This window comes from Mastacembelus armatus, chromosome 22 (genome assembly GCF_900324485.2).
Source record: "Mastacembelus armatus chromosome 22, fMasArm1.2, whole genome shotgun sequence".
NCBI lineage: Eukaryota > Metazoa > Chordata > Actinopteri > Synbranchiformes > Mastacembelidae > Mastacembelus > Mastacembelus armatus.
The window spans coordinates 8,920,710-8,939,306 of record NC_046654.1 but is presented as its reverse complement, the minus strand read 5'-3'; the positions used below and the strand labels follow the sequence as shown (position 1 = coordinate 8,939,306).

Genomic DNA, 18,597 nt, shown 5'->3' with positions numbered 1-18,597 from the left:
TGTTAAATTCAAATACCATAACAGGATTTTTATTTCAAAACACTTTTATCTTTTGTAGATTGTAACACTAATTATTCTGAAATATTTAAAATTAAGTTACACTTAAATGGTAAAATGCCTACCTTAATGTGTATTTGCATATAATTGGAGAGTTGTGGAAATTTTAACAGTTACACATTTTGATCAACCAATAACAAAAAGTATAAAGAAATTACTTTAACAATGTACAAAGTAAACAAAAAATAAATAACTCGATAAAATTAAAAGAAGGAATATAAGAAGAGAGAGCAAGATGATTAACTCCCAGCTACTTCCGTATTCGCTACTGGATACTCCCGAGTACCGGAGGGGGGGGACTATCTTGACAGTCGGCGCCCCGACGCTTTAAGCACAGGGCGGAGCTTACATATTGAACTTGTTAGTGTTGTCTGCAGTGATATCATAACACTGCATTATGAAGACGTGCTCTTATGACCGCCAGCCATCTCCATCCCTGGGCAAGACACGGGTTAGTAAAGACACTACTCAGTTTACCTGCTGCGCCTGTAAATTCTTCATATCTGTTCAGCTTCGGATTTTTTTCTGCAGTTGTAGCTTTTCTCGATCAATCTGCAGTGTCCTCTTAAATGCTTACTTCCTACACCGTAATTAATACACTCCGAACGTTTACAGGAAGCATATTGTTATAATTTTCAGCCATAGGGCTGATATCTTATGAGCTCTCGAATGCAAGACAAACCAATGCTAATCTCTCAGGGGAATACTGACAAATCACCACCCAAATGGATGTGAGCTTAATGCTATGTGAATTGCAGAAATTGTGCTTTTGGAGGATGTAGCCTAATGCATCACTATTACTATGTGATGAAATGAACATAGTCTGAGGTCATATCTGGAAATGTAATATCTGATATATCTTTAGAGGCATCATATTGATTTCTTTAAATATTTTATTAAACAGTGGCACTGAAATGTGAACCAGTGCAAAATGTGCCTAGTTTGTCCATCCTTCATCAACATCGATTGTGAGCACATGCGCACACCTGTTATAAATAGTGATTGGATATTTTTTTTAAGTGGAAACTTGTCTTTGCTACTCTGCTAAGTGTCATGGTCACTTCTTTATGGTGTCATGTGACTGCAGGTACTGTACAGTAAAGTTTTTACTGTCCATTTTCCCACCCTCTGTCTGGTTAAAGTCTTCCTAATACATTATGGTTTACTGTTTTGTGTAGGTGCTGTAACTGGGGCAAAAGGTAAACATGGGGAATAAACGGAGGAGGAAGGATGACAGCTGAATGCCTCATCTCTCTGCATTTGCCACCACTGCCAGCATCAAACTAAAGAAAGAGAGAAAATGGCTCAGTCTATGAGGAGGCCGCACACTTTAGGAACCATGGATCATGATTTGCAGAGGGAAAAGACCAGGGTCAGCTACTTTGGCAATGTCAAGAACAGGTTAGGCCTCTAAATACATGGATTACTGGGAATAAAACAAAGGAGAAAGCAGACATGTGACAAGTTTGGCTGGCATTTGCTTCTCAGCTTTATACACACTGTAATTCCGTGTTTCATTAGCTGGTGACATGATTTTAGATTTAAATGTGTATCATGCCTGACCACTGGATAGTTTATACAAATTGCTTTTTAGCACCAAATGCACATTTTCATTAGCTGTTTTCATCCACTGTCACTATGGTCTCCATGCTCAATCACAGAGCACTGTGTAGGTGAGAGCTATAGCAGCTTGCCAGGAACTTACTTTCCTAGCCATCAGATAGATGACTCCCACTCCCCTAAAAATAACTGATCAGACTGTGAATGATGCTCTGTGCAGCTATTCACACTACAAATACACTAAACAATGAATCCTCAAATCACTGTTATTAAAGGGAAATCTACCTTCAAACCAATTTTATGTTTGAGCATAGAAATTTATTCTTGGAGTGTGGAAGCAGTATATGTAACACAATAAATCAAGACTAATGAATTACATCTAAGTGAAGATTGAAAGCTACCAAAGGTTAGGCAGCCAGCATTTGAAATGTAATTATTTTATTATTATAGACTTTTTATGTAAAATTTAGAGCTGGTAGTCAATTGACAGAAATTAATTTGCTACTATGGCTTTTAAAATATGCTGATTTCCACTTATGCGATATTAAATTCAATATCTTTGAAGATTTCATCTTGTGGTTATATGATTTTTTTTTTTGCAGTTTAGTGACATTTAAAACACAATGAGTGTTTAATTGAAAAATTATAAACAAAATCAAAGTTATATAAAAATTTTATTATGTGTTCAGGCAGGTTCAAAGGGCACAGTAACAATTGCATGACCATTTAATAGTTAGTTGCACCTCTAGTGTGGATTTTATTTTGGATGAATTTTACTTTAAAAATTGGAGTATCGACTGAAGTAGTTTTAACATGCTTTCAGTGTTTCACATGATGTGTAATCTTCTTTTACAGTCTAAAAGAAAAATAGTGGTATTTGATCTTTTTTTTCCTGCTCTGTTTTAGACTGGGTTCCAAGCTTCCTCCTGGCGTCTCTCAGCCTCCACAGTTCGCTAAGCGACCCTGGGAGACTCAACCTCGGGCACGAGTAATGCTGGAGCCCCCGGCCAGCAGCCAGCATCAGCAGCAGCCTGTGGGCCGGCCTCTCAACCATATCCCCCACATCAGAAACCCCAAACTGCGGCAGTACTATCTCCAAGGTACTTTGGTAGAATTTCATATCCTGGGGAAAGACGCAGGCTGTTTGCATCAAATATAGACACAGAAGTTGTTGGATAAACTCCAGCGTGAATTTACATTTTATGATTTTCATACTGAACCTGCTGGCAACTTCATGTTTTTGCATATAGTTATTTTCATACCGTTAGGAATGGCAGAGCTGTGGCAGTGGCTTGTATTAATCCTGTTAGAAAGTGGTGGAGAGGCATTGCTTCCTCATACTTGCTGTCTGCTGTGCTCAAGTATGTTTTTGTCACAAGGCATGACAGATTTATTTATTTCTTCCTTACAGGGACTTCATGGGATCTGAACAATACTGCAGTGAAACAAGAACATGTGGGTGCAGCATCAGATGACAGCAGTAGCAGCAGGGTGAGTCACATGCCATTGACTTGATTTTACTTCTTCTGTGCATTGAGGAGCACAGCTGTGGGAACAGGTAAGAGGAAAAAATGGGAAGTTTGGTAAGTGGCAGATGTGGATTTATTGCTGCATGTATCTATCATCAGGTTACGCATTCTAGAGTAAGCATTTTGCTGCTAGTAATTGGTTTCACAATTTATGGCCTTAAAAGATTTTGATAAGGACCGTTCAAAGTTCAGAGATGAGCCGAGTGTCACAGCTATCACAGCCATTTTCCAACAACATCGGGAAACAGTATGTTTCAGAGCCTCTATAACAAATACAGCTGGGGGAATGCCTATTCACACGTTTATTCTAAGGTATTTGTCAGCCAGATTTTGACTTTCTTGCTGAACTTTTAAGCATGAATTTAAAAAATAAACCAAGTCTTGATTTTTTTTGTCTGCCTTTGATTGCCTCTGTATTGTCATATTGCATGTGAGTTAGTGCTCTTGCCTTATTTGTTGCTTTCTTTTGTTCGAAAATTTGCTATTTGATAGTTATTCATCAATGTCTTACCCCTCCTCTCCTGCTCCTTCTTCTTTCCTTCTCTCATTAATTTTTGTATTTTGTCTGGAAAAACAGATATTGATATATTTGTACAATTTTATTAAAGTATCTACATTTCGATGATAGATAGAAAATAATAATGTATACTCAAGCTTTTATCTCCTCAACAGTATTTTCCATTCCCCCTTGTCTATCTGTTAAAATCAGATTTATGTATATTTTACTGTGGTGTAAGTCTGTGTGATATATTTCAATGAATTGCCAGTTCATTAGCCACATCTAGCTAAAACGAATACAGTGTAATATAACAATATTGCAGTAAATCCTGCTTCATGAAGTTGCTAATGTTTATGTTGGAATGGAAGTATATTAAGTTTAACAGTCACCTAAGTTGTGATGTTCCTGAAGGGTGCTTCTGAATACTATCACAGAGGTAAATTACACTAGAAACACATTTTTGGCTTTGTAGTCTCAGGATTGCTTATTTATAAATATAATGTTCATGCAGTTATAGAGTAGTTGTGCTAATATGTAGAATTATGCATATATGAGACACGTTCACATGCTCACACCCACACAAAAGCACACAGTTTTATACTGGTCACATAATCTGTCAGGCTGCAGCAATCTAATTTAGGTCAGTGGATCCATCTGGATGGAATTGTCAGTGTATGACACTGGTGGAAATGATGCTTCACTCCCAGTGTTTCCACTGTTACACATAATCAATATTATATTTTTTTCACCGGTCGATATCCAAACACAACATTTTCAATGTAAAGTAAAGTGTATGCACCTCTGTATTACATTAGTATCATTAACATATATCAATGAACAGCAATGATTAGTGCAGGACAAGTTATTGTTGTGGCTTCCAAGCAGCTTGATCCACTGGATTTGAATTATATCAAAAAAGGACATTCAAAATATCATTCACAGATCTTCTCTTATTTGTGTTTTAGAACCACCCTGGGGACACAGTGTTTAGCATCTCATCTCAGTTCAACAGTAGTGGTACATCCTCTGAGGGAGAGAGCAAAATGGCCCACCATCCTTCCCATACCTCTTCTAACGTATCCTCCTCCACTGCTGTTCTCCACGCTAGAGAGGTAAGAGTCAACTTTAAGTGCATGATGGCTCCTGACATGTAGTGTGCATATAAAGTGTAACTATTATGTGTGTGTTTTCTGTGCCTGCTGTTGTTGACTATATTTGAAATGCAAAATAAGTCTGTTTCCAAGTATTAGGCTTGAGGCAGGAAGTGGGTTGCTCCACTCTCAGACTATTCAAGCAGTCAATACGTCCATCTAAAACCTATCCTTATGAACCAACTCAGATGATGTAAAAATGTGTTCTCTTTAGTATCTGTCACTGTAATGCCATAAAGGTGTATATTATAGCTGTAAAATGTTTTTTCCTTCACCCTTAGGACTCATTTGTCACACAGAGCTAAAAAAAAAAAAAAAAAAAGCAAAGTGGGGAAATACAGGACTGTAGAAAGAGGAAGCAGTCACCGCTGTCACTGTGTTGTATCTAATGTCAGAGCTATTCTTATCATGGCTTCCATTCTGAAGCAGCTGGTCACCCCAACTGGAAAACGCACTTCCACCACTCATGGATCGTCTCAGCCAGAACTGAACCTGAACAGAGACTCTGCTCTTAAAGAGAAGCCGGAGGTGGAGGCTGATCAAGACTATTTGGATACACTCCCTGCTCCACGTCACTCCCCCTCACCCGAAGCAGAATATGACAAACTACTGGTAGGGAGAAAATAATGACTGTGTTTACAGCATTTTCTGCATTTTGGAAAGTGCTAATTTTGTAATATTTAAAAAAAAAACAGAAGAGTAATTTCAATGTAAATGCTGATACTTCTACTGGAGTACTGTACTTAACTACCTTTCTTGAAAATGTCCATATTTGTGAGTCCTAGGTTAGTAGCCACTAAACTACCTAACTGTAAATACAATGCTTGAAAATACTCATGCAATGCTTTCCAGCATTGTGATGCCAATTGATGTCATTTGAGTAGATCTCCAGCTGTTCTGAGATTTCAGCAAAGTAGTTGCCTATAGGAAAAAGACCGTCCGAACAACAAAGAAGAAGAGATATCTTTATAACTGAACAGATTTTATCACAGTGTTTTTTTTATCTTAATGGGATCACAGTGCATATTTGACACATATTAGCTGTAGTGGGGAAAAAATGAGATGTGGAGGTTTTATAATGACTCGATTGAGCAGATCGTGTTACCATGGAAACAAGCAACAAAACAAGACGATATTACTGCACTGAGTGAAGACTGAGGTCACTACCATCAAAGATGAAAAAACAAACCAGGAGAAATATACATTTGTGAAGCTACTGTGAATTTTTGATTTTTTAATTTTTGCATCAACCGGCTGTCAAGTAATCGCTTCAGCTTTAATCTTATAATAAGACAAATTTTCTGTTAGCGCTCATACAATATGTGATGCTGGCAGGACGTGGAGGCAGTACCGTTGCCTGATGGACAGCTCTGCTTATTGGCTCTCCCGCCAGAGTGCTGTCAGGGGGAGGGACCAGAGGCCATGCCGTACCTCAAACTTTTCTGCCGCTATATCACAGACCGCAAGGTGAGTGTGAATATTTATGTTTGACCTTAGTACATTAGTAGACATTTGTAGAGTAATACACACTTTCTTTGTCTCATTCAGGGTGTGGTTTCCGGTATCCTGTTGGTGACTTCTAATAAGATCTTCTTTGACCCGTGTAAGACACTTGCTCTGGTGAAGGAACATGGATGTGAGGAGTATCTTCTGTCATGTTCTATTGACAATCTAGCATCTGTCTCCTTCTTCTCTGACATCTCACATGTTCACTTCAGCACCTCCCACCAGAGGTCAGCAGTAATTCCCTGTTCCTAGACAACACAAACACAGACACGCAAATTCCATGAAAAGTCAATAAAACCATATATATTATATATTGTTTTGTTTTTACAAGAAAAGGAAAGAAATTTTTCCAGAAGCCCACCAAGAGCCGAGCAGACAGTTACCCTAACCTCAAGCCAGTTCCAGCTCTGGTGTCTGCCATTTCATCAGATCTGTCCAGCCTGGGTCTGAGCCTGACTGAAGAGGTTTCTGGAGAGGAGGAGGCAGAGAGCAGAGACATGGCAGAGGCAGAATGGGAGCTGGATAACAGCCCTCTGGAGGTGCTGTCAGAGGCGTCTGTTGGTCTGGGAGTGACTGTTCTGAGCAGTGCAGCCACCTTCTGTTGTGGTGGTCAGGATGCGGCAAGTAAAATGAAGACACAGCTGCTGCACACTGAAGAAACCAATAAGTCTAACGTTAAGACTCAGACTGCAGGTACGAATATGAATTATGATCTGTCTGATAGATATATATTATTTCCTTGATTCCAGCTTCTTTGCCATAAGTCAGGCCTTGTTTTCGTTATATTTTACAGTGCCCCAAAGGTCATCAGCAGCTACTCCGGGGAGTCTGATGTTTGTGCGGCTGCGGGTTCAGCCATCTGCAGGAAAGAAAAAAAGTCTTAATCTGGGGTCGGCCAAAGCCCGAAGGGATGCTTGGCTTGCCCTTTCACAAGAAAGGTACAGTAACTAATAGCAAAGAAAGTAACTCCTGAGCAAAGAGCAGACATTTAAAGTGGTATTCTAACAATTCTTTACTCATGGACTTTTACTTAAACACTTGTATTGGACAGGCTTCAAAAACACTGGCCCCCTACATTTTCCATAATACAAATCATTTTTTTTATTAAACTCTTTCTGCCTCCTAAATGCCACCGTCTTTCAAATGCCACATATCCAATTTGTAATTTAGGTTTTCTGTCTCAGGCCCAAGCCCCAAAACAACCCTGATGATGTCCTCTGGGGTTTTTTTTTTTTAAACTTCCTCTAGAGCTACAGAAGATAACATATAACAGTCCTCAATATGCTAAGGAGACAGACTTTGTGCAAAACTGGTGGCATGCACCTTCAATACTTCTGAATTTTGATCATTGGATTAGTTTTGCAGAAAATACAATACCAGAGCTGTTTAAAAAATTGGTTTAAAATTAACAAACACTAGTCTAAACTTCTCACTTCAGTTGAATATTTACATTGTGTGTCTGCTCTTCCCTCATTACTCATTAAACATTAAGAAAATACTGACATTACTTTGTTGTCAGTAAAAGTTGAGAGAGCAAAATAAGTAGAATTACTTATATTTTTAATATACATAGGCCAGTACTTGAGTGTCAAATATTTATATTTTATGCTTCTTTATAGTTCTGCTCCACTATATTTCATGATAGTACAATAAAAGCAGTGGTTGCATTGAAAGGCTACTCTCTCTTCCTCGTAATAGTGCGTTTCTTGCCATGTTGACACAGCTGTTGGTGCTTTTATCATTTCAGTATCTCAGAGTGACTGCATTCTTTTCCCTCTAGCTCTGACAAGCTGTATGCCTACCTAACACAGTGTCGCCCAGACCTGTGTGTAGTTGAGGAAGGGGAGGAGGAGGGAGAGACGGACCGTGACGAAGAGGAGTTTGTGCTCATTGAGGGCGAAGAGGAGGGCGATGAAGAAGAGGTGTTCCAAAGGCACCACGGCTCAGGAGATGACTGGGAGGCAAGTGGATTCATTTTGTCCTGACAGGACATTAGTAAACAAGAAATAGGCATCGCTGGATGGATGTTTGTTAAATAATGAATAATGAGAGAATAATGTGTCCGTTTGTGAAAGAGTCACTTCAGACAGGAACGTTTGATTCTTAATGAGAAATTAGTTGTTGTGCATCTTGATGTTCTAGAACAAAGTGGCTGCTGTGGTTTGGTTTGTTTTGTTTTGAATTTCTAATCATTGTTTTTGTACAGATGGTGTTAATGGAAGAGAGTGGGGAGAAGCTGGCTCTGGTCAATGACAGGGAACCCGAGGGACTCGTCAGTATTGTAGAGAGCAGCCACATTTTGGAAACCTCACATGTTAGAGAGGTGAGTGACACAGTGGTCTGTGTACTGTAGCCTACTGTGTTTGTAAAGACGTCACTATAAGTTTGTGTGTAGTGTAGGTTTAGCTAGTTTCAGAATTCAAGTGGACACAATGACATTTCTGCATTTACATTTCTATGAATGTAGCAAATAAATTGTGTTAGAATTGGTAATTTTTTGCATTAAAATTATCTGACATGCTGTGTAAATGGCAGCTTCCTCAATGCACTAAGCAGAATGAAATTAATGTTTTGTTTCCTTTACGGCACTTTATGATAAATAATGTTAGTTATATCGTATTCTTCGGCCTGAGAAAAAACCCAGGGCAACAGTCTGCATATGCCCATAGCAATTGAAAAAACAGTACCTGTTCCTCTCATCTGTGGTTCAGCAGCTGGACAGCCAGAATTAAGATTTTTGTCAGAACACCAGGATAAAATTAAAAATGTGAGCGGGACAACTTTTCACACTGTTGTCACTGCATTATTGACAGTTCAGTTTATAGATTAGTAAGCTAGTTTTGTCAGTGAGTCAGCTATTCAACACTTAGATACATCTACAGGGACATGGTGTAAATATTTAACAACAAATCTCTGTGTGGTGCAGCCTGTTTTAAGTCATGGATACATGATCTATTAAAGTCATTCAATTCTGGAGAGCTGGTGCCACTGACTCCACAACCAGAGCAGATGAATAGTCAGAATATCGTGTGGATCAAAATAATGTTAATTAAGAGGTGCTTGGTCCGTTAAAATACCCTTAATGTACTCACAGATGACCTGCAGTATGTGTTTAGTATTTAGATGATCATGGTGTTTCCCCAACTATACTGTTAATCTTTCCTTCCTTATCTTTCGTTTTTATTTGTATTATTTTATTGCCAGTTATGTAAGGAGCTTCCCCCCAGGACAGTTGGCCACACCTGGCAGCTGACTTACAGTACGTCCCGTCACGGCGCCAGCCTCAAGTCCCTCTACAGAAAACTCAGCACAACTGACTCTCCTGTGCTTATTGTCATCAAGGATGCACTTGATGAGGTAAAAATACACCATTAGTTAGTGCTAATGTCTTTTGCTTTTAACTGCTGCGTTTAATTGTTGCTGCTTCTTCTGACATTTATTTCTTAGATATTTGGGGCCTTCCTCTCTCACCCTCTGAGGCCCAGTGAGACGTTCTATGGCACAGGAGAAACTTTTCTCTTCATGTTGCACCCTCGCTTCAAGGTAAACCAACTAACCAGCCATCGTGAGGTTTTTACTGTAGCTCTGTCAGTCCAGCCACTTTGTATATCTGCCGATTATCACCAGTTCTGTATCCTGTAAGGTCAAAATGCAAAATAGCAGAAAGGCTAAAATAAATTCCTTTAATTGTCATAATCTTGGGTTGTTACATTTTTCAAAGGCCTTTAGTGTTTTGACATTTCCTGAAGAAAGTCTACCTGCTAAATCCATTGTACTAAAGGGGAATAATTCCTCAGTTTCTGATTTGAAATTTGAGGATTGGTTCTGATACATTTTTGTTTTGATTGTGCCTGCTGTCTCCATGCAGTGTTTCAGATGGACTGGAGAAAACTCCTTCTTCATTAAAGGAGACTTGGACTGCTTTGCCATTGGTGGAGGCAGGTAATGTTTTTACCATTTCCTCTCCTGTATGCAGTTTGTACATATATGCAAAAAAAGAAAATGGATATGTCAGGGAAACCAAGCACAAAGAAATGCCCTGTTTCTTCATACCTTTGCTCTGCAGTGGTCACTTTGGTCTATGGGTGGATGAAAATCTGTACATGGGTCGCAGCAGCCCCTGCTACACCTTCAATAACTGCTGCCTGTCAGAAACTGACGACTTTCGAGTCATGGAGCTGGAGGTGTGGACATTTACCTGAGGAGACCGGGTATCCACTTGACTCATCTCGTTGCCACTGATCAGCTTTATCAAGACAGCATTTATCACTGAGCAAAAACAAATACAGCTGCTCGCTCATTTCATGGTAAAAAGACAAACTGTAGGATTTATCCATGTGACTAAGTGATGTGTATTTAGTGAAATGAAATCAACTGAAAAAGGCTGATCCTGAACAGCTTCATGGTTGAATCATTCCTGTGGGTTTGGGAACCAAACCAAGTTCTGCTGCAGTGAGTAGAGCTGAACTGTCATGAAACCGGATTCTTTGAATCCTCAAGTTTGAATGGAGTGGAATACAAGTCTCAGAGACTGCACTTTGCTCTTAATGTGAATCCATAACTTCATGATACACGGTGTCACACCTGTTTTCACAGGTAATGCATACCCTCGCTTTAACATAAGTGTTCAGTTAATGCTGAATGTTGAAACATACCTTAGTCTTCTTATAGATTTCTTAGCTGCACAGCTAACACTCCCACAAATACAAGCACCTTTTCCGTCACTATTTTTTCTGTGGGTTTTCATGATTTATCATCATAGATTGCATACATTTTTTAAAATTTAACATAACACTTAAGAAAAGCTTCTGAATAGAAAAAAATTCTGTATTTACTGTGAATCTTGAGCCTCATTTGTGATATTCTTAACTCTCTTGACTCATACACCACTGTGGTTCCTGACCATGAAACAAGAGGCTCTACTATTACTCCAGATTATTGCAGTTCTGTATCCGTAACATGTTCTCATGCCAGTAACCCCATCTCCTGTGCTTACATTGTACAGCGTTATAGATTATATAGATAATAAAAATCAGCACAATGTGAACATTACAAAAAAAACCAAAACATTTTTATGAGTGATTGTCACAGTGTATGCTAGATGTTGCAAGAAAGAACAAAATTCAGTTTGTAAAAAAAATGTTTTATTTCACCTTATGAAAAAGTGGCACTGGTAGGTTACAGAGTAACAGTGTTGTTTCCCTAAAGGATCCAAACAGTCAGGAATTTCACATGGCTACCACCTTGCATGACTTTTACAGTCATATTCCGACTTCGTGCTGTTCTCATTTGTCAAAATTCAGTTACTAATTGAAATGTTTTCTCGATCCCTGTGTTCATCTGCTTCTCACTACAAACAGAAATTAGGACTTAGAGAAGAAGCATTTGTGTGTGATTTGAAAACGTTAAGATGAGATCTACTATGAGAAATAGCCAATGGTAGGTGCAGAAGTTTTTTTTTTTTTTTTTTCCCTTAAAAGGGAAAACAAAATGAAAGATTTCCTCTTGTTAAGCCAAAGACAAAACCAAATACATCATTTTGACTGGAGCGTGGATTCAATACAAGAGTCAAACAATTAGATATGAATTTTGTTCCACTGAGTTACATAAATATGAACCAAGTGGGAATGCGACTTATTAAATTTCTTTGTGCTCGACTGCTGCTCTAACTGCACGCCAGCTATTGTAGATATTAAAAACAATGTTCTTTGGTTTTTGCTCTAAACAAACTACAAAATGTTCAACATTTAGTTTTCAACTTAAAGTACAAACAAAAAACAAATTAATCATGTGCCAGTCAAGTTTAGTTCTTCCTGCTGCTTTTGTCCCCCGAGTCAGAGGAGGGTGTTCCCTCCAGCTGCTTCGGCAAGAACATCAGGCGTTACCAAGCTCAGCGGGAGCTTTCAGGCAAAGTCTTCACAAACTGCTGAAACACGACTGGAGGCAACAGCTGCACCAGCTCTGTCTCTGGGTACACTTCGCAGCAGGAAAACACACTCAGTCATTAAATATTACACATGCAACACCAGGATACAAATGGAAAAAAAATGTAATGTTACACTCTGCTGTGATGCCTTTATGATTCATCTTCAGGAACATGGGCGCTTGCTTTCAAGATTGACTTTGCAGGCCTCTGTCGACATTTATCAACATTAACCAGCAGCTACAAGCAGGGAGGGCAGATCTAAATGTGTTGTAGTTTGTTACTCAGTGCAAAGCCATTCATTATTTAAACCATACAGTATATTTAAAGTAAGAGTACAGTATATGTACTGTTAGTCACAATGCAGACACTGTATATAAAACATAATTTCTGACCAGGGGAGTTGTCCAAATAAATACTAACAAAGAGGATGGAAGGCAAAAAACCTTTTTCAGCTGCCAACATAGATAAGAAAGCTTCTCTGCACAGTTGGGATTTACATATCCTGGATCATTACCCAGGGGAATGATTATCATTTCCTCCAGTTTAGTCTCTCAAACTCTGTCTCACACACACACACACACACACACATTACTGTACCAAATACTCCTTGGCTTTCTCCAAGCCCTCTTTTAGAAAGGCGATATATGTGGATGTGGAGGGGTCTTCAAATCCCCCAGAGAAGCTGAAAGTTGCTCCTTCCTCCTCTGGTTTCATAGCTGTCTGATCCAGGAAGAAGTTGGCATTGATGTGGTGGACCTAAAACCATACAGATGGAAGCTTTTACTGAGACTCCCTTTTACTTGAACTAAAGCTCATGCTCATCAACTAAGTACATACTATACATACATTGCATTTTTTGCAAAACCTTGTTCAAGGTAAAGCTCACAGATAATTTTAAGCTTACAAATTTGACTTTGCACTGCAATCAATGCTTACATTTTGAGTTAAGCCCCTTTTTGATGCTATTTTTATTGTTCTCATCTCCCTATACAATAGTTTTCATTGATGCTCTACACACTAAGCACAATGTCAGAGCTCTAAGTTATTGCTAATATAATACATACAGCTGCTAGCATGCACATTGCATTTCTTGACTTAATTCTGATATCAGTGTGTTTTTACATCAGTTGATAATATTACAAAGATATTTACAATAGTTCCATTAGGCAATGCCACCATCATCTCCACAGGGAAGCTGTACTTCTCCAAATGTAAGCGGGCCCTCTCACTCAGAACAGGGTTCTGCTCATCAGCCTAATGAAAGCAGAAACAGTTCTTATGTGAGATTAGAAGCTTAAAGTACAGTAGTTTAAAGAAACTGCAGGATAGAACAGTCAAATGGGCTGAATTTCTTAGAGTGTTGCCTTCTCCTGACTGCTCACCTGCATGTTCTCCAGCTCTCTGACCAGAGACCAGCTGCTGATGAAGCTCTGGTTGAGCAAGGCCAGGACGGGCGAACTTTCCAGGACTGTCTCCCGGAGAGTTCGCCCTGAACCTACAGAGGTGTAGAGAGGAGACAGAAAAAAAAAAAAAAAAAAAAAAGCCAAAGAAAGAATTATGAAACAATACACCAAAATGTACAATTCAAGTTAGTTTACATCAGTTTTATTTTAACTTGCTTTTGAAGTGTAGAAGAGCCACGAAGTCAGAGAAGTACTGTGTGCCTTCAATTTGTTAACATTAGCTAACACCAGCTACCACAACCTGCTGTGCACACCAGACCAAACTGGCTGAAGGAGCAAAACCCCCAGACGTATTAAATTGAGCAGAGGTGAGTTTTTTTTCTTATAATTTCACATTTTTATTTGTAAGAGGAAACCTGTGTTCTTTCTTTTGAAAATGATATAGTCTAAAAATATCACCACTGTATTTCCACATCTGTAGCTCCACTGTTAAGCAAAAATGTCGTTCTGCCACAAAAACATGATATTACAAAATTAGTGATCTCACCTCAGCAGGACTGGTCGTCTAATGCTCCCCAAAGCAGAATGGAATGCACCAGCTTTTTCTCTGCTTCGGCTCGCTCAAAGGCCTCTGAGAAAGGCAGGTAAGACACCTGAAAGGAGAGCAGTAGAAAAACAACAACAATAAAAGTCTGAATTTTAGGCCTAAATACTTCAAGCCTAAAATGGGAAATATCTTTAGACGCTGAGATTTACCTTCTTGAAGGGGTACAAGGTCAACTCCAGACGGCGAGCAGCTTCTTGCTGACTAATTTCTGAGGCCCAGTGGATGTCCTCAAAGACAAACTGGATCGGCTCGTTGTTGCCGTCTCTACGGTCGATGATGTTTCCCTCCTCATCCGTGATGATGGAGGGAGTGGACGGACCTGTGGACTGGAGCTCTAACTGTAAACACATGAAAGACTCTTAATACATGGGAATAGCTCATAAAGAGCAATATACACTAACAATTTGTTTCTAGGTTAGCATGTCTTAGGAGACATAATTGGTCTAAATGATTCAATGTGGCTTAAATTTCCTTAATGACAAAGAACTAAATGTGAGAGGTGGTTAGAATAAGAGAAAAACAGCAAATCCTGAAATATCATATAAAATAACGCTTCACTGCAGCTGTACCTGCGGCAGGTATCCGATGTCCACCTCCATGTTGCTGCTCTCACTGGCCCCGTACAGCCACTCCATGTCCACATTCAGAGACCTGCAACACCACAGGGGCATGTCACGACTGCCAACAGCAGCTGCCAGCAGCACAGACACTGTGCTCAGAGGTTTTACCTGTCACTGGGAACGTGGAGGTGAAAGTGGCGAACATGAGATGCATCTTTAGAGAGGACGATGTTGCCAGTGAACTGTCCTGGGGTGAACCAGAAGGGAAAGTCTGGGACATCATTGAGCTGGAATTCAGCATGAATCCTGCAGAGTTGAACAGAATGAGGAGTCAGGTTTTAAAGCCAAAGGATCAAACCAGTGGTCCTTCATTTACACCCTTGTAATCACATCTTCTGTATGCTTTGACATTACTGCTGACCATTTACCAGAAATGAACCATCACATGTAGACTGATAAGAAACCTTCCAGGGTTTACTTCACTACGGCACAAACACCAAATTACAGACACGTTTGTCCATGTAACATTACTGTCACATAGAAGTTCAGTTGTGACTGATTACAGCATTGAACTTTTATCAAGCATCTGATATTTGAGGCTGCTGCTAAAAGTAATGCAGTATATCTGAAGAAGATATCAGCAAGTCAAGCCCAGGGGAGAAACAATAAGTAAACATAAAATGCATAGTATGAATTCGTCAGTTTGAACGCTCACATTTCTGAGTTTCCAAGTGGATCAATGTCTGCATGCTGATTTTAAAGCAAAACCAATGGCTGCCTGCCAGACCTTAAAATATAAATTCACCACACGCTCTGAGCATAAGTCAGCACTAATACAAAGTATACATAATTTCAAAGTTACAAGGCTAAAAGTTAAAAAAAGCACCATTATCCAGCATGACCTCTCCTCACCTGAACACAATGTCATAATAAAAGTCATTACTGGCACGAATGCAGGCGACTGTGCCCTGGGGAGCGAAACGTGATTTGATGAAGGGCCGAGGGTGGAACATACTCAGCAAGGAGTGGATGAGAACCTGCAGCAGGGGAAGAACAACAATCAGGCCCCCACAGTCACAGCCACAACCCTGCACAAGGACTTAAAAGCAGTGTTTTAAAGATACCTCTTTGCCTTTTGGTGTGGGAGGGTGGTAACGATTGTTAGGCAGGTAACCAGTGAATATGTTGAGCTCGCTAGGAATCACCCACCACGTGTCTCCCACTTCGACCTTGTTCTTTGGGGGCAAGAAAGCCCTGAACTGCCCGGCAGAGAAGGATGAAGAAGGCACTGATGGGCTCTTCCATGACCGCAGCCCACTCAGAGAGCTGTGAGAAACCTGCAAGAAATGCTGGTGGATTCAAATCAAATTCTTTTTGGAAAATTACTCAAAATTTGAGGTAAAAAAAATGCTCAGAGGAAAAAGAAATTTCTAAAATTGTAGCTGATCATTAAATCAGTCAAAGATAATTATGTGCTGTTTTATTCTTGATTCAGTTCAATACATTTTGAATGAACTGCAATGAACTTGTGAAATTATAACTACAGAATATATTTAAAGCTGATGACACGCTGTCATTCAGGCTCTGATTCTTTTACGAGGCTAATCTGACTTTTATCTACAGAGAGCAGAGAGAAAGGGAACAATAAACCTCCTGAACAAAGGGAACGTGGAGAATTTGCTTCTATCTTACCCCGAGGAAACCATCTTTGCTTTTTGTCATAGAGTCGAACAGCAGAGGCTGCATTCTGGCCTCCACGGTTAATGTCTCTCCATTAGGGTCATAGGTCACTTCCTCCTCAAAATCCACTGGAGGTGTAATTCCTGTGAGGGTTACAGTGGATGCAGAGTTATAATAGAGACATAATGAATAAAAGGGAAAGGTAGATAATGGGATGTACCTGTGAGTTTCTCAGCAATGGGTTTAAACTCCTCTGGACTGAGATAGAGGTCATGGTCCGTGTCCAAGGAGGAGAAGAGAAAAAGCCCCTCGGCACCCAGAGCTCGTGCACTCTCTTCCTATTGGGAGGACACTGGAGTTAGACTGATCCTCATTGTCATTTCACATGCTTCAGGGATTTTCAGTGCAGCATCAAAACTAGGACAGTGAGCCATGTTTTCACATGGAACACTAATATTCAGAAAAATGACTGAGGAAAGAAAAGAGAGAGAGAGAAAAAAAACGCTGCTTGTGCTTTAATGATGAGGTATAATGTTTGGATAAAGATCAGCCCAGAGGCCACAGATTCCCCGCGTGTCTTTGAGTCAGACCAGCCTTCCTCAGACAGATGCGTGCCTACAAGCGCCTGTACAATGGAGGGAAAGGGGGGAGGGAGGCAACAGAACAGTCGTCCCCCCCCCGAGAGCCACTGCAGCCAAACAAGTGTGAATTTAAACAGCTGGGACACAGACTCACCCCCACCCCCTAATAAAACACCACAGGGTGGGAAACTACAGATGTGGTGTTTTACGGCAACTGATGTCTGAGGAATAGTTTCTCTAAAGGCTCTGAAACAATGTTGCTAAAGTACTGTCATAAAATGTACCAGAAAGTCAATGCAAAGTTTCTAAGTGTGAATCAGGATATTAGGCATCATCTGGTGAATTGGCACTGACCTAGTTTAATATGGTGTTTACTTGTTTTTAGGTGTTTTCTAGTTCAGATCTCTGCTAAACTGAGAGATGTGTGTGATGTTATTACAGATGTGCATCTCACATGACGTCTGACGAGCTGGGCATCTTGGTAATACTTGATCCCGAAAGCGAGGAGCGGAACCGCAGCGACTACCAGCAGGCTCCACATCCCTCTGGAGACCCGGGACCCAGACCCAGGAGCCCGATGCTCATTCTGCGGGGAAATTTTGCTCTCATCCTTGGGGATTCTTTTATCCACGTCTGCAGCCATCCTCGACCTCGACCAAGGCTATTTAGACGAAGGCATGGTCTTCAGATAAAGCCCCAAAATTGCCAACAACCCCTCGGTGTAAACTTTCTCCTTAAACTGTTCAGGATCTGCCGACACTTCTGTTTTCCTGTAACCGGTGACCGCGCGTCTTTTCCGGCCGTCACACTCGCTGGCTCCGGCTGTGAAACGTTAGCCAGCAGCACAGATTTCTTATTTCCCAACTCTGATCTACAATCATATGGATGTAGTTACGATGCGCCCATCCTGTCTGCAGCAGCCAGGATTTCGACGTTTTCTGTGCACAAAATAAAAGCCCTCTGTGATACCTAAGACTAGCGTCGGCACATATTCCTTAGAAACACTCACTGGAAACTCCTATTTTCTACCTCTTATCCAGTCACAGGTTGCATCTTGAAATGTATGTGTGTGTTTTCACAAAGTTGTCTATTTTCCAAGAGCACGTTAACCGTCTCACTGTCGGGGGTCTTATTTTGAAAGCGCTGACCGGATGTGGTATTTATATTATATCTAACTTGGCAGAAACGAGCTGCAGCTACGGTCACATTTAAAGGGGCAGCGTTGCATTGGTCGTCGCAGGAATGTCTGCAAACAAGCTTCAATTACATGTTTCTCTGCCAGACTGGTCTGTCATTAAATGTGTAGTGTCCAACAGTGAGAGAGACGCTTTAATATTAGTTCAAAATAAATTAACTTGTGTGTGTTAGACCACTACCAGAAAAAAACACTGATAGCTCCAGGATTTTGAGACACGACCCCATGAACTCTTTTAACTACAACAGTTTCTAACCCTGTGACTCTTAACTATAGCTACGTCTGTGTGTGCATGTGTGTGTGTGTATCACTTCAGATTACAGCCAAAGCGTGGACATGATTG

The 18,597-nt window shown here is 40.2% G+C and overlaps 2 protein-coding genes and 1 long non-coding RNA gene across 4 annotated transcripts; 1 reads left to right on the top strand and 2 right to left on the bottom strand.

The window, feature by feature from the left end:
• The first annotated feature begins 377 nt into the window (after positions 1-377).
• On the top strand, positions 378-10,687 carry LOC113124705 (nuclear receptor coactivator 7). 2 transcript variants are annotated; one of them, XM_026297891.1, is made up of 16 exons: positions 378-508; positions 1,236-1,458; positions 2,524-2,717; positions 3,029-3,108; positions 4,611-4,757; positions 5,226-5,408; positions 6,132-6,263; positions 6,345-6,529; positions 6,634-6,995; positions 7,096-7,240; positions 8,083-8,263; positions 8,509-8,625; positions 9,507-9,659; positions 9,750-9,845; positions 10,171-10,244; positions 10,369-10,687. In XM_026297891.1, the coding sequence occupies exons 2-16, from the start codon at positions 1,358-1,360 to the stop codon at positions 10,502-10,504; spliced, it is 2,286 nt and encodes a 761-aa protein (XP_026153676.1). In that variant the 5' UTR covers positions 378-508; positions 1,236-1,357; the 3' UTR covers positions 10,505-10,687. The 2 variants fall into 2 exon arrangements, with proteins under 2 accessions (XP_026153676.1, XP_026153597.1); XM_026297812.1 differs by having other exon boundaries at positions 5,223-5,408.
• Positions 6,437-9,121, bottom strand: LOC113125138 (uncharacterized). Its single transcript, XR_003295111.2, has 4 exons — positions 8,990-9,121; positions 8,105-8,283; positions 6,692-7,161; positions 6,437-6,550 (listed from the first exon to the last, which is right to left on the bottom strand). It is a non-coding gene; the product is annotated as an uncharacterized LOC113125138 (long non-coding RNA).
• A 742-nt stretch (positions 10,688-11,429) lies between the features above and the next one.
• On the bottom strand, positions 11,430-17,955 carry selenon (selenoprotein N). Its single transcript, XM_026298012.1, has 12 exons — positions 17,514-17,955; positions 16,699-16,816; positions 16,491-16,621; positions 15,923-16,135; positions 15,711-15,835; positions 14,967-15,104; positions 14,808-14,889; positions 14,388-14,576; positions 14,179-14,284; positions 13,611-13,723; positions 13,381-13,482; positions 11,430-12,984 (listed from the first exon to the last, which is right to left on the bottom strand). Exons 1-12 carry the CDS (start codon positions 17,700-17,702, stop codon positions 12,817-12,819), a joined length of 1,674 nt encoding a protein of 557 aa, XP_026153797.1. The 5' UTR covers positions 17,703-17,955; the 3' UTR covers positions 11,430-12,816.
• Between the last annotated feature and the right edge of the window lie 642 nt (positions 17,956-18,597).

Excerpts from the sequence above, each read along its gene's own strand:
- LOC113124705 (XM_026297812.1), top strand. The coding sequence starts at position 1,358 with ATGGCTCAGTCTATGAGGAGGCCGCACACTTTAGGAACCATGGATCAT. Across the intron at positions 1,459-2,523 it reads TTTGGCAATGTCAAGAACAG|ACTGGGTTCCAAGCTTCCTC; the intron begins GTTAGGCCTCTA and ends GCTCTGTTTTAG. Across the intron at positions 3,109-4,610 it reads ATGACAGCAGTAGCAGCAGG|AACCACCCTGGGGACACAGT; the intron begins GTGAGTCACATG and ends TTTGTGTTTTAG.